Genomic DNA, 20,355 nt, shown 5'->3' with positions numbered 1-20,355 from the left:
GCATCAAGTATTGTTCGATTTCAAAGCTATAATAGATAAAAAAGACCTCATTGTGTGGAAGGTTGTATCAAACAGCTATGTGAAAAAGAATATTCATCAATGTCAAATGCCATCTACAAAGATCATGGTTATGATTATTTAATCTAATTGTTGTTGTATTTATAAATTGTCTTAAATATTGTAGATAATAATATTAATTTAAATATTGTAGATATTAATTATTATATATTTTAGCAAAATTAGTTCAATGTGGTAATTTAGGAAACATTAATCCTATATACAATAACAATAGTTTAAATATTGCAGATAATAATTTCATAGATAATTATTATCTACAGTATTTAAGACATTTTATATATTTTAAAGAGGGTTGTTAAATACCGCCCTCGAATATCTAACTAACGCCCACACAATAAAACACATTTACGAATTTACCCTCACGTATAAAAACAAAGAATTTAATCATACAATCACAATATTAACCCACCACCACTACGGCACTACCACCACTTATCACCTTACCACCATTTACACTCTCTTTAAAAATAAAATTCTTTCTCTAAACCACCACCACTCCCATTTTAATATTTGTCCATAGTACATCACTTTGCAGCTTCTGCGTATTTTGATTTCACTCTCTCTCTTACAAATCCAGCCACCACAGTCCGTCGTTGCTATCACCGTACTACAATATTGCTCCGGTAACACTGGATTTCATCCCTTCTCAGTCACCGGAGATTGTTTTTTTTTTTTTTTTTCTGGAATTGGCGGAAACGCCCAATTTTTTCGCCATGTCTAGGCTGAAACGCCTAGATCTTTCGAATCACCGAGTGGTTAATCGAAATTTCTGGGCGGTTAATCGAAATTTCTGAGCTGAAACGCGGAAATCTCTGGGTTAAACGCCTAGAAATTTCGATCACCCATACGGCGGTTTGTAAGATCTAGGCGTTACACCATAAATCTGGCGAAAATTTTGGGCGTTTCTCATTGTTATTATGTATTACGAGTATTGAACTACTTTGTATTAATTATTGTTTATTAGAATGCCCAACAATTTGTCACTAGTTTCAGTACTCCATTTTGGGCGATACATCTGCCAACTCCTTTCTATTAAAAAGTACAGTAATTTTTTTTTTCTTTTAGGAAATAAAGTTTAACGAGGAATCTAGAAATTAAATTCCAAGGTTGATCGTTGGTGGCCGTTGAACACAAAGAGAATGGTTAAAATTTTTAAGTACTCGTAGGACAAAAGTGTTAATAAGCTAAAATTAATTATTTTTATAATAAGGATACATACGTAATTTTAGGTTATTTTGCGGGCGTTAGTTAGAGATTCGAGGGCGACGTTTAGCTTTCCACATTTTGAAATATGGTAATTTAGGAAACATTAATCCTATATACAATAGCAATAATGGTTTTTCTTATGTTGCAAGTTAGTAAACCTAGTTATAAACGGATAAACCGACTAGGATTTGTATTTTCCGACCCTTAATTCCTATAAATTGATACTTCTCCCCCTTTGTTTTATTCACAACACAACCCAAACAAAGAAAAGTACATAGTAACAAGAAAATCATGGCTAGCATGAAACTAGTATTCTTTATTGTTCTTGCTCTTTGCTCTTCCTTTCCTCTCCGTATCCATGCACTCTCTCAACAAGTACCCAAAATAGATGCGATCTATCAGTTCGGCGATTCGATATCCGACACCGGTAACTTGATACGTGAATCCCCCATTGGTGAACATACCGCCTTTGCAAGACTTCCTTATGGACAAACTTACTTCCATAAGCCTACTGGTCGTTGCTCTAATGGTCTTCTCATGATTGATTTTTTTGGTACGTCATCTTGCTAATAGAATTTCTAATCATCTTTATTTTTATATTATAGTGTTTGATATTCGTTTTTATACTTAGCTTATTTAACTTCAATGACTTAATTTGTGCACTATGCATGTATATTCTACTTTGACCGTAGTTAGGTTTAAAGAACTAATTTAAAGATCAAAGAGAGTAGATTTTTAACTAGAAAAAAAAACTCTTAAACAACTACGTAGTACTTAGTAATATTTAGCCGTACTCTTATAATAATTGCATTTTAATACAATCATATTGATTATCTATATTGCATAAATCAGTAAGCCGATATATATGTATCACTAATAAATTTTCTTTATTGTATAAATTACAGCAAAATACTTCAAGTTGCCCTTTCTTGATGCATATCTTAATGAAGCCGGTAACTTCGCTCATGGTGTGAACTTCGCTGTTGCGGGATCGACGGCTCTTGACACTTCAACCTTAGCTGCTAAAAACATTATATCGCCGGTTACCAACAGTTCATTATCTGTTCAAATGGCTTGGTTTAAGTCTCACCTTCATTCGCTTTGCCCTAATCCAAAAGGTAATTTTTATTAATTCTAATTATCCCGTCCTTTTAAAAAGTTTGAGATAGTGCTTTTGTAATACATAGTTAAAGATATTAATGATGGTCGAGGCAATAGTTTACTAATCGTTTTATTCAAATTATGTATGCAGATTGCAAGGCCAAACTCGCAAATGCATTATTTATCGTCGAAACCGGAGGCAACGACTTTAATTATGCGTTTTTTGGACGAAAGACAATGGAAGAAGTGCAACAAATGGTAGATGAAGTACTTCAAGCCATTATGAGTGCCGTGAAGGTTGTTATTTTACTAACATATTATTTATGAATGATTTTAAATTGTTCATTACATATAATGTATGCAGATTACTAATTATAAACTATGTATACATTGCAGGAATTGATTGGTTTTGGTGCTACTAAAGTTGTAATTCCTGGTAATTTTGCAATCGGATGCATGCCTATTTATCTAAGCAATTTCAAGACGAATGACTCAACTATGTACGATGAGCTCCAATGCCTAAAGGGTTTAAATAATTTCGCAACGTTTCAAAATGATCGATTACAATTAGCTATCAAAGAGCTTCAAACACAACATCCGAACGTTGCAATTGTCTATGCTGATTATTTCAACGCATTGAAGGGACTCCTTCAAAATGCTACTTCAAATGGTTAGTGATATAGTATTATTGTCACATTTTAATGTTTGATTTTGAAATTAAATTTTTAGCCTTTTGTTTAACTAATACATATATTTATCGATATGCAGGGTTTGAGAAGGATGAAGTACAAAAAACATGTTGTGGAATTGGGGATAACGAGTACAACTTTAACATTACAAGAATGTGTGGCAATAATGGAGTTCCAGTTTGTCGCGATCCATCTAAGCTAGTGAGTTGGGATGGAGTGCATATGACTCAACATGCCTATAGAGTTATGGCTAAAGGGCTATTCAAGCAAATTGTTCGAGGCATTTTTAATTAAGTTTAATTTTTTTCATTAGTGTGTGTTAATTACTACTTATTAGATTACGAACTATATTTTGTATTTTCAATGCACTTAACTTCAATAAACATCTACAAGTATTTAATATTTCTTCTTCGTAAGCTTGTTACATGACCTAATTTAAAGTAATTTGGATAACATTTTTTTCTTAAGTTTTTCCCTTAAATTATTGTTGTAAGCTATTGGTGATGAAAAAAATAGAGTTCTACTCATGGTGGGTCATTAGAGAATTAAATATTACTAGTAGGGTTGTGCACCGGTCCAAAACCGGACCGGACCGGGACAAGCTATTTTTAAGGACCGGAAACCGGACCGTAATCTGCCGGTCTGGTCCCGGTCTGGACCTTTTTAATACGGTCCATTCCGGTGGACCGACTTTACCTTTTTTAATTTTTTTTTTCCCCTGCATTTTAACAGCATGCAGACTGCTAATCATCTCGGTCGGTTTTACGGTCCAGAAATTAAAATGCACACCCCTATTTACGAGTACATAATAGCATCATATATAAGTAAAGGTACATTTTTTTTTATTAATCCTGAAAAGAGAGTTAGGGTATATTTTGAATTCTTAATAGAAAATTAGTAATGTTAATGGTCAAATTTTTATGTCAACAAAAATGATAGTCAAATCATTGCAATTTTAAGAAAGCCGAAGAAATATTTTTTTTCATAAACATTATCAAACAAGTTTCTTTCATTTTATTACAAACCAATAAAATAAACAATAAACCCTCCGTAGTTCATTAGATATTATAAATATTACAACAAAAACTGAAGTATTTATTATTCTTAAATAATACTTCATGTATGAGTAATTGAGTTTATCATCATTAATCAAACATGAAGTTACATACAGTCATACAGGATACAGCCCAAGAAAGCAGCAAATTGCATCAGAATCAATCCCTCCCCACTAAAAAAACTACTTTGTTAATCAACTCCTACTAAATACACAAGCTGCAAATATTTTTACAATTAATTAGTACATTAGTTCGATATGTTTATAAATATATACTCCCTAATAGATAATGATAATCACCTAAGTTTACATGAATCCCAATTTCGAACCACTGCAATGTACAAAACACGTGTTTCTCTTAACATATCTATACATGATATGGTTAATGAGTATTTGCAGCAGCAAGTTGTTTCTTCAAGTTAAGCACCTCTATACCATAGGAAGCCAACCGTTCTTTCAACATAGTGGAAGCTTGCTCAAATTTCTTATGCATGAAATCCTGCTCATCTAAAGCTTCTTTGTACCTCTCCCGAAAGACATCCAATTTAGCTTGTGTAGATCGGAGTCTCATTCGTAGCTTTGCTGTCTCTTTGTTCTTCTTAACTTCATCCTGATTAAAATAAATAAGAGAATTTTTTTTTATTAGATCCGTTCAGAAGAGGAGAAACAGATCGCACTGACATTCTGCATCAGAACAGGATTCCTCCAAAAGATTTTATACGTAGTGTAAGAAGATCAGTTCAAGAGAGAGTAGTTACTGGAACACCAACTCAATAAGCTTATTGATCAATTCAGCAAACTAATCACCTCCTATCTTGACTATCTACAGTATACGCCCTCTAGCACAAGCACAGTAAAAATAGAAATCCAACTGTACAAGCACTCACATCATGTATCTTTTGTTCCAGTGCAGTTAATCTCTTTGAAAGATGTTCAGCTTCATGCTGAGCTGTCAACTGCAAATTAAACAAACTTAGTTTTAGATATATTTAAGGTTATAGACTTATCGAGTAGTAGTAATCAGATACAGCAGATGGCAGTGCCAATAAACTATCAACTTTACCCTGTCTTCATCACATTGTCCTATGCAATCGATTTCAACCTTTCCTTGCAGCTCTTCAATTTGTGCCTTCAAGTTGTCCCTCTCTTCAGTCATATACTGGAGCTGGCTTTTGCTCATCTGTAAGAATGATATGAGTTAAACAGGTCAACTGCCTTTATTAGGAGTAACTACAGGCAGTTTACTTTTTCAAGCAATGCATAGCTACCAACTGTTAGACTAATATTCTTGACAATAGAAAAACGTAAATAAGACCTGCAAGTCATTAGACAAATTTGATCCTTGCTCTTGTTTGATCCTACATAATAAATCTTTTTGCTCCGTTTTGAGAGTAGCTAACTCCATCTGAAGCTTATCCACTTCTTTGCACGCAAGACTATGCTCCGAAGATAAATCATCAAGCTTAGACTCCAATAGCTGTGATGGAAAGACATCAATGTAGCTAGTATAATGAAAAACTAATTCATTTTAACAGATTTTGAAATTAAAATAGAACAAGGAACAAACCTGTTCACAGTTCCGCTTCTCATTGTCCGCCACTTCAAGTGCATGCTTCAATTGATCAATCTCGGATAAACTCTCCATGCTACAGAACATATTTGAAAAGCACATGGTCATTCTCTTTATACAAAGAAAAATAGCTGAAAGTATCATAAGCTAAATGTAAATTAAAATTGCTTTTCTCCAGTATAATCAAAAGAACCTGACATGAGTTACAAAATCTGTTGCATCTTTTCTGTTCAGCTATTTCCCAACCCAAAGCTCAACAATGTCTTTAATTAATTCAGTAAACAAAACTAGTCTATTTATGAAATATAATAAGTAGAATACAATAGAAGAGATAATCTTTATAAATAAAAATAAATATATATTAAAGTAAAAGTAATAAAAGTGAAACATTCAATTATGCCACCACTATCATCTTATACGGAGTATCCAAGTACATGATGGCCTTTAAAAGCACCAATTGCATAAAATACAATAATTTGTAGAAGAAACCTCATCTACAGTTCAGGTAGCAGTATTTTAATGTGCACCGGTGTGAATAATTGTTAGAATATATGTTAATATATTCTATATTATTGTATATATCTCTATGTTAGTTAAGTGTATATTTAGAGTATATCCTTTCCTAGTTTGTTAGCATAATTATAGCATAAGATTGCTATTGTAAATTGTATATAACGTTTGCAATAGCAATCTTATGCTATAATTATGCTAACAAACTAAGAAAGGATATACTCTAAATATACACTTAACTAACATAGAGATATATACAATAATATAGAATATATTAACATATATTCTAACAATAATGGCTGCCTGGTTGATGCTATGGAAATATACTAATACCATGAACAGGTTCATTATATATTGTGAGATAGAGAAAAAGAACATGCATAGACTAATTTCTGTTGATGTCAGTCTCGGATTTTCCCCAGTAACTTGTCATTTGAAAATAAACAAAGCTTACAGCTTGATGGACTATGGTTCATTTGATAGTCCAGGAGCTAGTGTTCAGTGGTGCAGTCATACAAATAATCATCAATAGCTTAGACAAAATATTTAAAGAATTCAATGAAGCTATGTGCCTAGGCTACTTCATTGGTACCGTCATAGGATACTTAACAGCATGCTTAAAGGCATTGGAGCTCAAGGGAAAAAACATACAAATTTTCTAGAACGAGGTCAGTCTGGAAAGTGGGCATGTTATGGACCCATGATAGTATATAGATACTTATAGGCTTGTAGCTGAGTCCATGTTGCAAAACTCAGTATAAACTCGTTTTTAATAAGGAGTGTACCCATTTTACTATAGTAAATCCTCAAAAAAAAAGAATTGAAACTGTTCCAAGTGAAATATGAATAGATTGTGCAGGAGTGGAAATGGACTATCCCTATCTGGGTTTATACTTCCCTTAAGAGCTATTTATTACTCTATCATAGTACCTTACCCTCAAAAATACTTGTCTTGATCTAAGTTTTCTGGGGGAAAGGCTGAGTTTAAATGTGGAACCTAGATTCCAAATGAAGCTGTGCCCATGAATTTTTCAAAATTTTGGGATACAAAACCAAGTTCGATAAAGATGTCAACTGCACTAAATGAAAGAGGCATGTCTAAGATGAATGTGCTTGTTGACAAAATGCAGACTCATCTTTACTTGGTATCAATGATTTCGTGATGGTGATAAACAGGTATTGACTAGAAAATCAAATCACAATAAAATGGTGATCAGACAATTGATGCAGACCTGCATTTTGTCTTCAACTCTGCATGTTCCTCTGCACATTTCAATCTCTCCTGAAGGGCCTCACATTCCTTTTGGAAAGACATCATTTCACTTTTTACCTTCATATGACAAACATACCGCTAGATTAAGCACATATCATATACAAAAAAAATTATAACTTCATGTCAAAGTTACTACATCTAAATCAAACATAAACCACCTGCAAGGAATCAATATTTAGGAGAAGGGCATATTAGTCATAGTCTATTAGTAGTGACTTGGGGAATAAGTTAGAGGTTTGTTATGAGAGTTTCTATAAATAGGCCTCTCGAATAAGTTAGAGGTTTGTTATGAGAGTTTGGGGAATAAGTTAGAGGTTTGCTATGAGAGTTATCTATATTTAGGAGGAATAATCATCATGTTGAATATGGTGGGAATTGTATTGAGAGTGTGAGTCTCTCGAAAGCTCAAATTAGGAGAACATTCACCTCTCGAAAGTGGAATTATCATCCAATTTAGTGTAATTCTCATCTGATCAATATAATCATCATCTTCCTTCTGTTTTTCTGCCATTTATACTGCTGTAATCAAGCTAATCTCTAGCAAATTGGTATCAGAGCATTTCTGTCCTGGTAATCAGCCACTGAAATTCTGTTTTCAAAAGGAAAAAAAATGGAGGTTGCTGGAGCTCCGATTTTGTCACAATCACTTGAACAGAAAATGTAGGAGGTATCAAAGCAATTCTCCGAAAGTATGGAGGAATCCACGAAGAGAATTGTTGATAACCTTCAAAGAAATCTGGAGAAAATATATTGTTGATAAGCTAATCTCTAGCACCACCATCATACGATATAAATAAACATTACAGCAATGATGAGTAGTTTGCAGTCTTTGCACTACTTGAATTCTCTGTTGGAACCAAGCAGTCAATTTGACAGAAAAAGGGAGTAAATTGTCACGTTTCACATTCTCTCATTTTAGTGTTTTCGATCAACCTTGCCACCACTACCCGATCTCACCCATAAAAAAACACTAAACCTCCACGCAATTGGAATTTAAGCTTAGGGCAAAAGCCATATCACATACGCAGTGCAAAAGCTTGATTAATGGGGAGGGGAAGAGTTACCAAGATGTAGAACATGCATGGTTCAGAAACCAAAAAATATTGATATGAATTTTACCTGTGATAATTCACTTGATAATAAAGTGAGCTCATCATTATAAGCATATGCTTTTTCCTTAATGGCTTCAACAGAAGCCTTTTCCTTTGCTGACCACACTGCCTTTTCCTCCTCCAATTCTAAAAGGGTATTTGTGAGTTGCTGAAAATCAAGATACAGAGTAGATAAGCATAAAATGCAAAGAAAAGTAAATATAATTATTGTAAATTTAATCAGAAATCAAGATACCATTGCTAGCTCCTCCTTTTCCTCAACCAATAGATTAAACTGGCTTTCCATATTCAGGCGGGAACTTTCAGATTTCTCAAACTTCAATCTCTGATCAGAAAAAGATAAATGCCTTTCAAAATCTTAAGAGTAACAAAGGAGAAGGAAAGGCAATCAATAATATGCAAAACTGTAATGCACATATACAACATAAAATAGAAAGGCTAAGAAGCTTACTAAATCCGAAAGCTCTTCTTGCAAAGCATTTAATTCATTGTTTGACGTGTCATTCTTGTCAGATAACATCTCAATTTCAAAACTTAAACTTTCATTTCTAGCAAGTAATTCTTCCTTTTCTTGATTTGCAGCAGCAAGCTCCTCTTCAAGAGAAGCAATTGTTGTTTCCATTTCAAAAGCAAGAACTTCCAGCTTCTTATAATCATCCTAAATACCAATTAAAACAACAATTTTTCAGGTATGGAAAACATTATAGAGCTAAAAGCTCATATTAGTCTTGCACAAAAAATTTTAAGCTACAAAAAAAAGTAACTTTAGTAAACCCACCAAAAGGTTAATCTTAATTAGGAAAAATCATGCAGTAATTAACTAGTCAGATAGCGTGTAAGACCAAAAAGGGAAAATGAGGTTATCATATATACTTTTCACAACAATTAATATAGAAATATGCCTCCATTTTTTATAGGAAATTATGAATAATGCAAACTAGATTTTGATCTAAATAATTTACTATCAACATCAGCATTATTCAACTGACAAGCAAGCAAGAGTGCAAGACTACATTATACCTGCAGTGTCTGTTGCATAACGCTTTCTTGACTCCTTGTCTTTTTGGAATCAGCTGCCCTGGGGCGATCAACATAGGACTCGCGTCTTCTACCAGCAAGGGAGTCTCGTTTGCATATATCACGCTCAAGAAGAGTCTTCTGACTATGCAATTTTTTTATCTCTCTTTCAGCATTAGCTCTCTCACCCTACTCATGACAAAGCACACAGCCTCAACATGATATAAAATTATATTGTTATGTAAGATTTAATACAAGGAAATAGCTTAGTACCTCAAGTCTAGTTTTCTCTTGCATTAAATTCTTAAGCTTTGATTCGGTCTCTTTCAACTTATTTTTTGTTTTCTCAAGATCTTTCCTCAGTGTCTCCTTTTCTCTAGACAAGGAAGAAGATGACAAGGAATACACTTCTTTCCCAAGGAATTCAATGCGAGTTAAAAGTTCTGATTTTTCCATACTAAACTGTTCTGAGAGATCCTGTAACAAGAAGGATATGTGTTTACAAAGGAAGAAAATCAACATTCACAACAGAGATTACCTACTGAAAAGAAACTTACAGCCAAGGCTTTTTCAGAGTCCTGAGCCTTTATATTCACATCTTGCAGTTGTTTTTTAAGATCAGTAGTTTGACTATTGAACATAAGCTGCATCATTCCAAAGATATTGAATCTGTTAAAATAAGATGAAAACCATAATAATAACTTTCATCCTGCTGCTTCTTTCAGTTATGTGATACCTCACCTTCTCATTCTCAAGTTCGACTATCCTGTTTTTCAAGCTATTGGTTAGCTTCTCATGATCATTAGCAACTGATCTCAATAGCAGAGAGTTTTCGCCCAAAAACAATTTCAAATTCTGCACAATCTCAAAGCAAATCAACTTTCTCTACTCTTTCAACATATTCATTTTTAAATATGGTAAAGGATCACAAAAAACATACATGTAACTCGTCAAGTGCATTGGAATGGTTCTGAAGAAGTTCCTCATTGACAGAGGAGATGCATCCAAACAAAGTACTCAGGCTTTGGACTTCTTCACATGTTTGTTGGACCTCTAATTGAAGCTCTGACACTAAGTTTGAATTGCTTTCCTGATCGACCCAAGAATAATTTGCCATTCACTCAATTAATAATAAAGTAAAAGATAGAAGATAAAGAGGGAAGCAAGAATTTCTATACTGTAAAATATAAAACACTAAATTTATTGCAAAGATGCAAAAGTAGCAAGTTTTTACCTCCATTGCTTCAGCATATCTTTCACTCAATTTAGTACAAGCAACCCCAGCCTCCTTTTTGACATTCTGGAACTCTTCATAGAGCTGAAAATTTACAGGACAACAAACCATCAGCACACAAGGAGAGATGATTGAACACGGGAACAATCCAGCAGAAAGATTGAAAGTTAAACAAAAGTAGCCATCGTAGCAAGGAGGAGCCAAAGGATGCAAGCATTCTAATCGGAAAATGAAAGGGAAAAAAATTACATAGAAGTTCTATATAAGCACTAAGGTTGTTTTAGTATATGTCACTAAGTTTGCAATGTTCATAACTTAAAGCTTCTGATCGATAAAATAATGTATATTATAAAGCATGACCATCCTTCTGAATTCTGACTTTAGACTAGTGAGATTACCAACACTATGAGAAGCAAATCATGCCATTGAAAAGTAAATGAGCAGGTCAACAAAGATAGTAAACATTAGGAAAGCAAATGTAAAGCCAGATGGAAATTCAAAAAAAGAACGACACAAGCAATACAAAAACACATAACCAGATTAACCACATAAAGCAATAACAAGCTGGTCATCCAAGATAGGCTGCGACGGGTCTTTTTCTTTCCATTGTTGTATGAGACTATGAGTTCCCCATGAAACATCTAAATACTGTAAACGACCAAAAAAAAAACTGTACTGATCCATCCAATGCAATCATTCAAATTACTTGTTTGGTAGCACAAAGAAAATGAGTGAGGGAAGTGAAAAATGATGGGAATTTGAGAATGAAAGGGTTGTTTGGTTAGACAATAAAAAGTGTAAATGAGGGCATTGCGAATTCATGGGAATTGAGACTTCCCACAAAAACATGGGAAGTTAATTACCCAACCCCCCCTTGGTAAGTAAAAATTCCCATGATTTGTAAATTCCTTCATGCCAACCAAACAACTTTATGGAATTCCTAGGAATTTGATGTAGGTAATTAATTCCCATGAAATACAAATTCCTAAGGTAAGTAAATGCCCATAGCAACCAAACGACACCTAAATATAGAACTTACAGTGCTCCCTTTGACAATAGTCAAGTAAAATAACATGACCATCTCTAGCCTCTTCTGTAACTAATTTTCATGACACCTAAATATAGAACTTACAGTGCTCCCTTTGACAATAGTCAAGTAAAATAACATGACAATCTCTAGCCTCTTCTGTAACTAATTTTCCAAATCAGATACTTGCAATTGATTAGAAAAAAGGAGACACAGAGTTACAAGGGTTAATGGTTCTTAATCCCAATATCATACGTAGAATAGTAAAATTAAAACAGTTTCAGAACTCTTCCCCCAAGTGAAACAATGCCCATTTTGTGGTGATATAAGGATATAAGCTTTGGTTGTTGTATACTTAGAGTATTAAATTTAAAGCAGTTTCAGAACTTTTCCCCCTAGTGAAAAAATGCCCATTTTATGGTGATACAAGGATATACGCTTTGGTTGTTGTATACTTGTATTAGAAAATTACCCCCAGGAGGAACAAATGAAAATTTGAAATCCAGATATAATGGGATTCACCAAGTGGAGATAAGAATACAGACACATGCACAACATTATCAAACTATGACTATGAGGCTCTTGATAATTATCCACAAATAAGTTAAAAAAACAAATTTCTCAGATACAAGAATGTAATGAATATTAACATTAAATCTGAAAAAATAAATTAAACATGAATACCTCTTCATACTTTTCCACTGCACATGCTTTCTGCTTTTTCTCAAAATCAATTATACTTTCCAAATTCTGCTCACTTGATACTTTCTCTAATTCTAACACCTTAATCTGAAAGACAAACACAGCAAAATCATAACAATACACATAAGTGCAAGGGGTATAGATGGCATACGAGTGTAGAACAAACCAATATTTACAGAAAAATTACCTGCTCTTTTAGCTGTTCAATTAAAAGAGTAGCATCTGTATCTATTGAGAGCATATTGTTGTCACCAGATAAAGAATTACTGTGTGGAGAATGAGTGGGGTAATCAAAGTTTTCTGCATATGTTTTTGACATTCTATTTAAACAATCAAGCTGAACTTCATACATGATCCTCTGCGTTTGAAATAAAGAAGAATTAGGTGTTATGTCAACTCCCTTCAAATTAATTTAACACAAAGGCAGAGAAAAAATTTAGACCTGAGTTTCAAATCTAAGGAAAAGGTCTTCATATTCTGCTTGCAATTCATTTAAATCATTGTTCTCCTGAGAGAGAAGAAATCAAAGTATGTCAGAGATCACTGTTATAATGGGTTGAAGGCAGTAACATACTTACAATAGGAAGTTTAGAAGGCTAAGCTGTAAGCACAGCATAACAACAGAGGTATTGATTGGAGAAAAAGGCAAAGAAATAATATACTAACCATAGGCAAGGCCTTTTTCTTTTGTGGCATTTTTCTCCTGCTAGTAACTTTGAGCAAGGTACATGGGTCTGGAAGCACACAATCATCTGAATAACTGCCATCGTGATCTTTTTTTTGTTTGCTAGAGACATCATGTGTAGCTTCACATTCAGTTACAAGGTCTTCAAAAGGAACAAGAGGTCTTTGATCACGCTCTTGTCTCCCTTTCATACCAGAAGTTCTTAAATCCATCTTGTTAGATGCCTAAAATGAAAATTCAAACTTTTCAGTAAACTTTGTTAGGAATCTCTGAAAAGTAAGTTCCTGACACAATGAAAGAGAACAGTGACATGGCTATCAATAGATACGGTAGAAAAGATATGCAAATATATAAATAAAAAAATTTGGGGTCAAGTTCCCATTTTATCTATCGCTAGGGCAGCATTATCCACAAGTTATGAATCCTGGGACATTGAATCCAACCATAGTAGCAATGCAGGTTTCCACTGAGATCAAGAAGTGTACCAAACTGATTTATGCAAATAAAATTGATAGAAGAATTATGATATTGCTTTGTCTCCAGATATTTTTTTTTTTTATTTTTTTATCTAATCTATTGCGAGTGAGGGCTATGAAGAATCAAAATTTATTTTATTTTATTTTATTTTATTTTTTAAATAATAAGGGAAGCAAATTTGGAAATAGCTATTGGAAGCATTCAACCGTCTCATGGTAATATTATGAAAGACAGCTGCTATGATAGAAAAATTTTTGAAATGAAACTCAGCATTATAGCCCCAAGGCTCTAATTAAACAATTGTCTCATGCAATCATGCTCATCAGTCTTCTCCATCTTTATCCCTTTACACTAATCTTTTTTAATCTATAAATATGGAATAAAATATTTAGTCCTGTTATTAAATTGACTGAAGAGCACCTCCACAACTGTTAATTATTCAATAATGAGATCTCTAGAAAGAGCACAAACAGGCCATAAAAATAATAATAAAATGAACATGAGAAAACGGAAATGTTGATGTAAATTGTAAATATTAACATACACACGCATTTATCATCTCATCATCTTAAAAACACTCAAAACTAATTAATAACAGCAATAGGACCAGTATACAGAGCACAAGATCCTTCTATATCATGACAAAGGCACAGTAAATGTCTTACTTCTTTGAAAGCCTCCACTGTGAGTTTACCAGGGCACCATGTATCACGTCTCTTGTCCTATGTAATAAAAGAGATTAACAGTAAGAGTTATACAAAATTGAGTTGGAGAAAGAAGCACCTCCAAGAGTAGCAGAAATGAGAATTAAGTTACAAACATGTCAACACCACAGCAAAAGCAGATATGTACACAACAAGGATAGAAATATAGAATTCCAGATGTCATCTCTCAAATTCAGACTCCAACAGAAAGCATTTGATGTCGATAGCAGTAATTTCCTATACAATTTACATGCATAGCTTATGCTGACAAAACGGCTGGAGAAGAGGTAGAACTTGTGAATCTATATAAGATACTAACTCAAAATCATGCAGAATTAGATATTAAATTTAAGTAAACAATAACACTGTATTAGCATTGAGTACCTAAAACTGCACCTCATTTATTTTTAAAAATAATTGCACTTAGACAATAATTTTCAATATTGCGAGAAATAAGTTGCTTCACTTGTCGCTATGACTTATGTATACTTCCAAGTCCCATACTCCCAACAGTAGCACTGTAAACTAGCATCATTAGATAGAAAAGTTGAACGGAAAGGATGGGGAACCTCAGGATTTATAGCTATAGAAAGTTAACAGATAGTGTAAAATCTAAAGAAAGTCCAGATTTAAGACACTCCGGTACACGAGTTTCAAACTGTAAATATATTTGTCCTGTTTTCCTTCTCTTCTGCAGCGGAGAGAACAAGGTAATATGACATAGCATACGTTTTTTGCAAGAAAAAAAAGGAGAAGACCAGATGTCAAGGAGTTACTGCCAATAAGTATATGATAAATTCACATAAATCAAGAGTTTTAACTGGGATATAGGACATCAAAAGCAATACCCTATTGATAGAAGCACATATATTCTATGAGCCACACCTTTTTAGGATGATCACGAATTTCCTCTCTATTCGAGTTTAATACCATAGAACTCAAGTTCTTTATCTTTTTCGCTTGTTGTTCTAGCATCCTCTCACGCTCCACCTGAGCTCTTTTCTCCTCCTCCAGCTCCAGAGCAATTCGCTCTCTCTCTAACTCGGTCTACATGGCCAGGTAAAACAATTTCAGGACTTAGACAACAGTAGTTGACAACTGTGCTTACACATAAAATAACCTCATACCTGCAATAATGTGTTCCTCAAGTTGAGGATTTCTTCTTCAAGATGATCCGATTGAGACGCCTAAAAACAAATCCATTGCTCTCTTAGGCCAGAGAATAAGACAAGAAAATGGTAATTGCAACAAGGATATCAGTTTATGTAATGGCAACCTGCAATTTACCCCGAAGCTCCTCAATTTCTTTTTTCTGCCTCTTCAACAAGGCTGCATCAGTTAAGATCTGAAGACGAACATGATTAGCCATTAGGTCAAAAATGAAAACCCATGGTGTCCTTAAACATCAACACTATTGTATAAGTAGTTGAAGCATCAACAATAGACTCCAGAGTCTGCAATTGTACAAAAATCTGAGTTAAGACCTCATTAACGCGTGCACAGTTAGTGACTCGTAAAGCTCTGCTTGCAAACTGAAGACTACTTTTTGTCTCATCTGCATGAATCTGCAAAAGCAACAACCACAATTCAGGGAAAGCAGATAAAACTCAAATAGTAATCTAAACAAAGGTTTTCTAACCTGTGCAAGTGTAATGTTGCATATTATAGCTGTATTAGCATTTCCTCCAAGGGCAGGCTGCAGTATACGTGTAAGTTTGCTGTCTCGATAAGGAACATGACCCCTGCCTCACATGTAAAAAGTAAGAAAATAATTAAAGACCATGATGTAAGTAATATGTAATAGTCGTCTGACCAAAAGATTACAGAGCAATTGATCCTACCCTTGACTCTCAGCACCTTCACTGAGCTTTTTTATAACAGTTCCAAGAGTCATCAAGCTTTTATTGATATGAGAACCTTCTTTCAAACGTACACCTTCTGCTCCAGTTTTTGCAGCACGTTCTGAGCCAGCAAGATCAACTAAGTTCTGGATCAAACCGTGATATAAAATTAGAATCCATACCAGGCAATAAAAGTAAGTCAGAAGAAATCTTGGCAGTAGTCTTCATGTAGCTATATAGTTACAAGTTGCTCAATCAAAAGTTTAAAGTAAAGGATTGAGAAACAGATTGTGATTTAGAATAGTTGGGATTCCCCATACCAAAACAGAGACACGGACAGCATCACAGGAATCCCCAGACTCTTCATCTCCTGCTTTATCTCGGCTTTCAATTATCTGTGACAAGAACTAGTGAGACAGAGCAGCTACGCATTTTTAAAATGCAATATAAAAGAGTAGAGGCAGTACCATGCGAAATATTGTGTGAGACCTACTACTGTGCAAGTTCATATTAGTTTCTCCAATGTGACGATGAGCTGCAAAATGATATACTTAAATGTAAAGACGGACAACACTCCTACACTTTACTGTAGCTCAAAAATCCATCTCAAAAGCAGCATAACCACACATTAACAGAAGAAGATTGGCAAGAGTCAAAATAGGTTTATACAACTTTAAGCCTAGCCCCAACAATTACAGTTCAGACAACAATTCTTGAGTTAAAATTTGCAACAATCAGAAATAGAGAGAGGAGGGGGGGTGGGAAGAAACGAAGAAAAGCCATACATTCTCCAAAATCCATAAATTCAAGGACTTGCTCAGGTGAGGCAACAATTTCTTCACGCAAACCAGCAACATATATGCCCCGCTGCAATAAAAGAAGTGAGCGAAGGATAGAGCAAATTTTGATCAGCTTATTCGATTAGTAAGAATATAAGTTATAGCCTTATAGGTACCTCAAGGCTTTCATGAACTTGCAGTCTTCTGTGTTCAGGAACTAACAAGTCATTGACCTCTTCGTTATAAATCTCCAAATAAGACATTCGCAAAAGAAACTCCCGATCAGGAACCTTTAACAAAAAGAAGACATAAGATCATAGGGTGTTGACATTTGTAAGAAATATCATGCAGAGGAACTTGGCAGCAAGCATCTATGATCAATTATTTAAAAGAACACAACACCAACCAAAGCCTCTAGCAAATAGGCTATTTTGATGAAGGATATACCTCTTGAATTATATCAAATAATTCCCTAACAGCTAGAGGAATGACTCCTGGTTCACAAGGGGATCCACGCATTGTATGTGTTTTCCCACTGTTTGTTTGTCCATAAGCAAATACAGTACCTAAATATCAGTGTAAGACATCAGTCATTTACATATATATCAAAGATCAATGTGAAACAAGAAACTAAAGCATAGAAACCAAATCACTAAACCTTCAACTTTATACTATTTACCCATTTAACCTTCTTATTCCAGGCTATTTCTCACTTTACAATAACAATGCAATATCATCATTCAGTGTTAAACTCCAATGGAATCTTACTAGTCAGTTGTGCGCATCCATGCAATAACTAACAAATCTTTTAATATGTATGCTTGAGCAATTATTAGTAGTTAAATACGATCATCCTCCCAAAGTGATTACTTTAATAAGTTCCATTTCCGCCTTCACCCAATAGGCCCATCCAATCATCCATCAACACATCTAAAAACACTATTGTCGTTTCCTAAAGCACCAAACAAAACAACAATATTTCCAAAATAAAAATTAAAAAAAAATCATCAATTCAGCCCATTTTAACCATGTCACCAAAAGAAACCTGCAATCACACACACTTCCAAGTTCCAACACAATTGAGTATTTTTATTATTGCTAATTATTACAGCTTCACTCAAACATTCGATTATTCAATCAACCGTATGATCAATACAACTCCTTGACAATTATACCAATTTCATGTAAACCCCTAATTTCTCAACACTCAAAACACAACCCAAAAATGAGAGAGAAGAAAATACCATTAAACCCGCCGACAGCGGCTGAAACAATATCTTTAGTACGAGCTTCATATACCTCCTTAGTCTTACAATCTTCTCCGAAAATCCTATCTGCATAAAATTATCAACCAAAACAAAAAAAAAAATCAATCAAAACCCTAAAAAAATTACTTAACTTCGAAATCAATTTCGACAAATGAAGGAGAAAGATACCAAATTCGAACTTAGAAGAAGAATTAGGGTAAAAAATTGAGTTGCCAGACAACTTCCAAGGGCTTGATTTCGCGTCTTCTGGAGAAAGAGGTCTTGCCCTAACTGTGACGTAAATCCTCTCCATTTTCAAATTGAATTAACCCTAATTTTGCGTTCGAATTTTCTGTTCATCAACAAAATTGGGGAATTTTTGGGGAAAAACTCTGATTTCTCTGTTGAATTGAGTATGAAGCTCAATTGCAACTGAAAATTGAAGTAGAAACTGAGAGTATGTATTTTTGTTGCATTTTCCCGCCTTTTCTTGTTTTAAAAAGTTCTTAGATTTTCATTTGACTTGTGATCCATACTTTCATACTCGTACTAATTAGGAAGTCAATGAGGGAGGTCTTTGGTGCTTCTCGTTTACAAGCTCCTCTGATTAAACGGAGGGACTTGAACCCTCACAATTTTTAAAGTCGACACGGATATCTGAAGAGTACAAGTTTGACAAATAATATACGAAGCAGATTTTAAATTTTAATATGTATTGTAGACAATAAGTTTATATGGAGAGATAGGAAGTTAGAATAGTTGGTTAGTTCTCCGACTTTCATACATGAAGCCAGCTATTGAATATCACCAAACTCATTATAGGATGGGTCTCCTCCAAACCATAAATAAAATAAAAAAATTTTAAAAAAAAGAAAAAAAAAAAAGAGAAGTTAATACAGAATATGTATTTTTTTTCTATTTCATGAAATATGTTGTTTGACTAAAAATTTATTATTTTTTTCTATATCATGCAATATGTTGTTTGACTAAAAATTTATTATCCCTTGAAATCAAAGTTGTCATCTTCAACCTCTGAGAAATTGTAAAAAAAAAATTAAAAAAAAAAGAGTAGATATAATGCAAGATTCATTGTAGGCCGTATTTAGTGAAAAGCTAAAAGCTAAAGACATTTGTGTTAGCTGATTTTGATTAACTGGTTGATTTGACTGACTTATTTATTAGCCGATTGTATAAAGGTGTTTGGTAAATAGTTGACAGTTTAAAGTTGTTTGAGACGTTGAGTATGTGAAATGATTGACCAATAAGCTAATAGTCATGGTAGGTAATTGAGGTTGGATTTTAATTTAAAAGGGGGTATAAGTGTCATTTCATCGTAAGATATTGAATAAGCTAATTGAAAAAGCTAAATAAGCTTCCCATCAAACACTTTTAATTAGCATATTTAATAGCCAAATAAGCTAATGTTGATCAAATAAGTTAATTTTGCTCGAATGCTCGAATAAGGTAATTACCATACTTACCAAACAACGTCACATATTTATGTGATTACTAGCTTTTCTATACCTTTTAAAAAGTATGAAATAACTCTTATAAATAGTGTTTGAACAATTACATCCTCTAAAATGTTTATTTTCCTTTATCAATGTTAATTGCATTTTATTAAGAATAGTGTACAAAACACGTATACCCCTAAAAACATTTGTTTACATATTTGCCTTTATTAATGTTGTCAACAACTAAATTTGTGGCATAAGATTAAACCGTAAGCCATTCAAAAAAAATATAATAAATAAATAAATAAACGGTAAGAGCTCCCCGAAAATAACTAACTCGCGTTAGCCACCCTAGTCATTTAAACTATGTAGGGCATGTTCTCATTGACTGAACTCAGCTGAACTGAACTGAACTGAATTCAGCTGAACTGAACTGAATTCAGCTGAATTGAACTGAATACTTTATAAGAGAAGGAAATTAAGAGCTGAACTGAACTGAATTTCAACGTAAGAGAATAGACCCGTAAAATATATTGTTTGAATGTAGTAGTATATCCTTTAGTAGGATTTGTTAACCTATTTAAAATTTTAAATC

General features: G+C 33.7%; 2 protein-coding genes across 2 annotated transcripts; one reads left to right on the top strand and one right to left on the bottom strand.

Annotated features, from left to right (window-relative positions):
• The first annotated feature begins 531 nt into the window (after positions 1–531).
• On the top strand, positions 532–3,368 carry LOC145609611 (GDSL esterase/lipase At1g28610-like). The gene is made up of 5 exons (XM_081665062.1): positions 532–1,837; positions 2,190–2,402; positions 2,537–2,682; positions 2,782–3,055; positions 3,154–3,368. The coding sequence occupies exons 1-5, from the start codon at positions 1,576–1,578 to the stop codon at positions 3,366–3,368; spliced, it is 1,110 nt and encodes a 369-aa protein (XP_081521188.1). The 5' UTR covers positions 532–1,575.
• Positions 3,369–4,213: 845 nt separating this feature from the next.
• LOC145607948 (kinesin-like protein KIN-7O) lies at positions 4,214–18,721 on the bottom strand. Its single transcript, XM_081663543.1, has 33 exons — positions 18,496–18,721; positions 18,304–18,393; positions 17,507–17,625; positions 17,236–17,349; positions 17,066–17,147; positions 16,748–16,815; positions 16,601–16,675; positions 16,281–16,426; positions 16,079–16,181; positions 15,924–16,004; positions 15,716–15,784; positions 15,567–15,626; positions 15,325–15,486; positions 14,401–14,457; positions 13,240–13,482; positions 13,016–13,081; positions 12,761–12,931; positions 12,556–12,660; positions 10,845–10,928; positions 10,551–10,700; positions 10,352–10,465; positions 10,168–10,254; positions 9,884–10,087; positions 9,614–9,799; positions 9,045–9,251; positions 8,829–8,918; positions 8,601–8,741; positions 7,441–7,538; positions 5,696–5,774; positions 5,444–5,605; positions 5,192–5,308; positions 5,016–5,084; positions 4,214–4,738 (listed from the first exon to the last, which is right to left on the bottom strand). The coding sequence occupies exons 1-33, from the start codon at positions 18,617–18,619 to the stop codon at positions 4,511–4,513; spliced, it is 3,951 nt and encodes a 1,316-aa protein (XP_081519669.1). The 5' UTR covers positions 18,620–18,721; the 3' UTR covers positions 4,214–4,510.
• Between the last annotated feature and the right edge of the window lie 1,634 nt (positions 18,722–20,355).

This window comes from Chenopodium album, chromosome 23, assembly GCF_948465745.1.
Source record: "Chenopodium album chromosome 23, dcCheAlbu1.1, whole genome shotgun sequence".
Taxonomy (NCBI): domain Eukaryota; kingdom Viridiplantae; phylum Streptophyta; class Magnoliopsida; order Caryophyllales; family Amaranthaceae; genus Chenopodium; species Chenopodium album.
This window is presented reverse-complemented; position numbering and strand designations above follow the sequence as displayed.

Bases quoted from the DNA above. Each gene is read 5' to 3' on its own strand.
- LOC145609611 (XM_081665062.1), top strand. From the start codon at position 1,576: ATGGCTAGCATGAAACTAGTATTCTTTATTGTTCTTGCTCTTTGCTCT. The intron at 2,403-2,536 runs GTAATTTTTATT...TTATGTATGCAG, and splicing joins GCTTTGCCCTAATCCAAAAG to ATTGCAAGGCCAAACTCGCA. The intron at 3,056-3,153 runs GTTAGTGATATA...ATCGATATGCAG, and splicing joins TCAAAATGCTACTTCAAATG to GGTTTGAGAAGGATGAAGTA.
- LOC145607948 (XM_081663543.1), bottom strand. From the start codon at position 18,619: ATGGAGAGGATTTACGTCACAGTTAGGGCAAGACCTCTTTCTCCAGAA. The intron at 10,701-10,844 runs GTAAAAACTTGC...TGGGTCGATCAG, and splicing joins GATATGCTGAAGCAATGGAG to GAAAGCAATTCAAACTTAGT. The intron at 5,606-5,695 runs GTTTGTTCCTTG...TTTCCATCACAG, and splicing joins AGAAGCGGAACTGTGAACAG to CTATTGGAGTCTAAGCTTGA.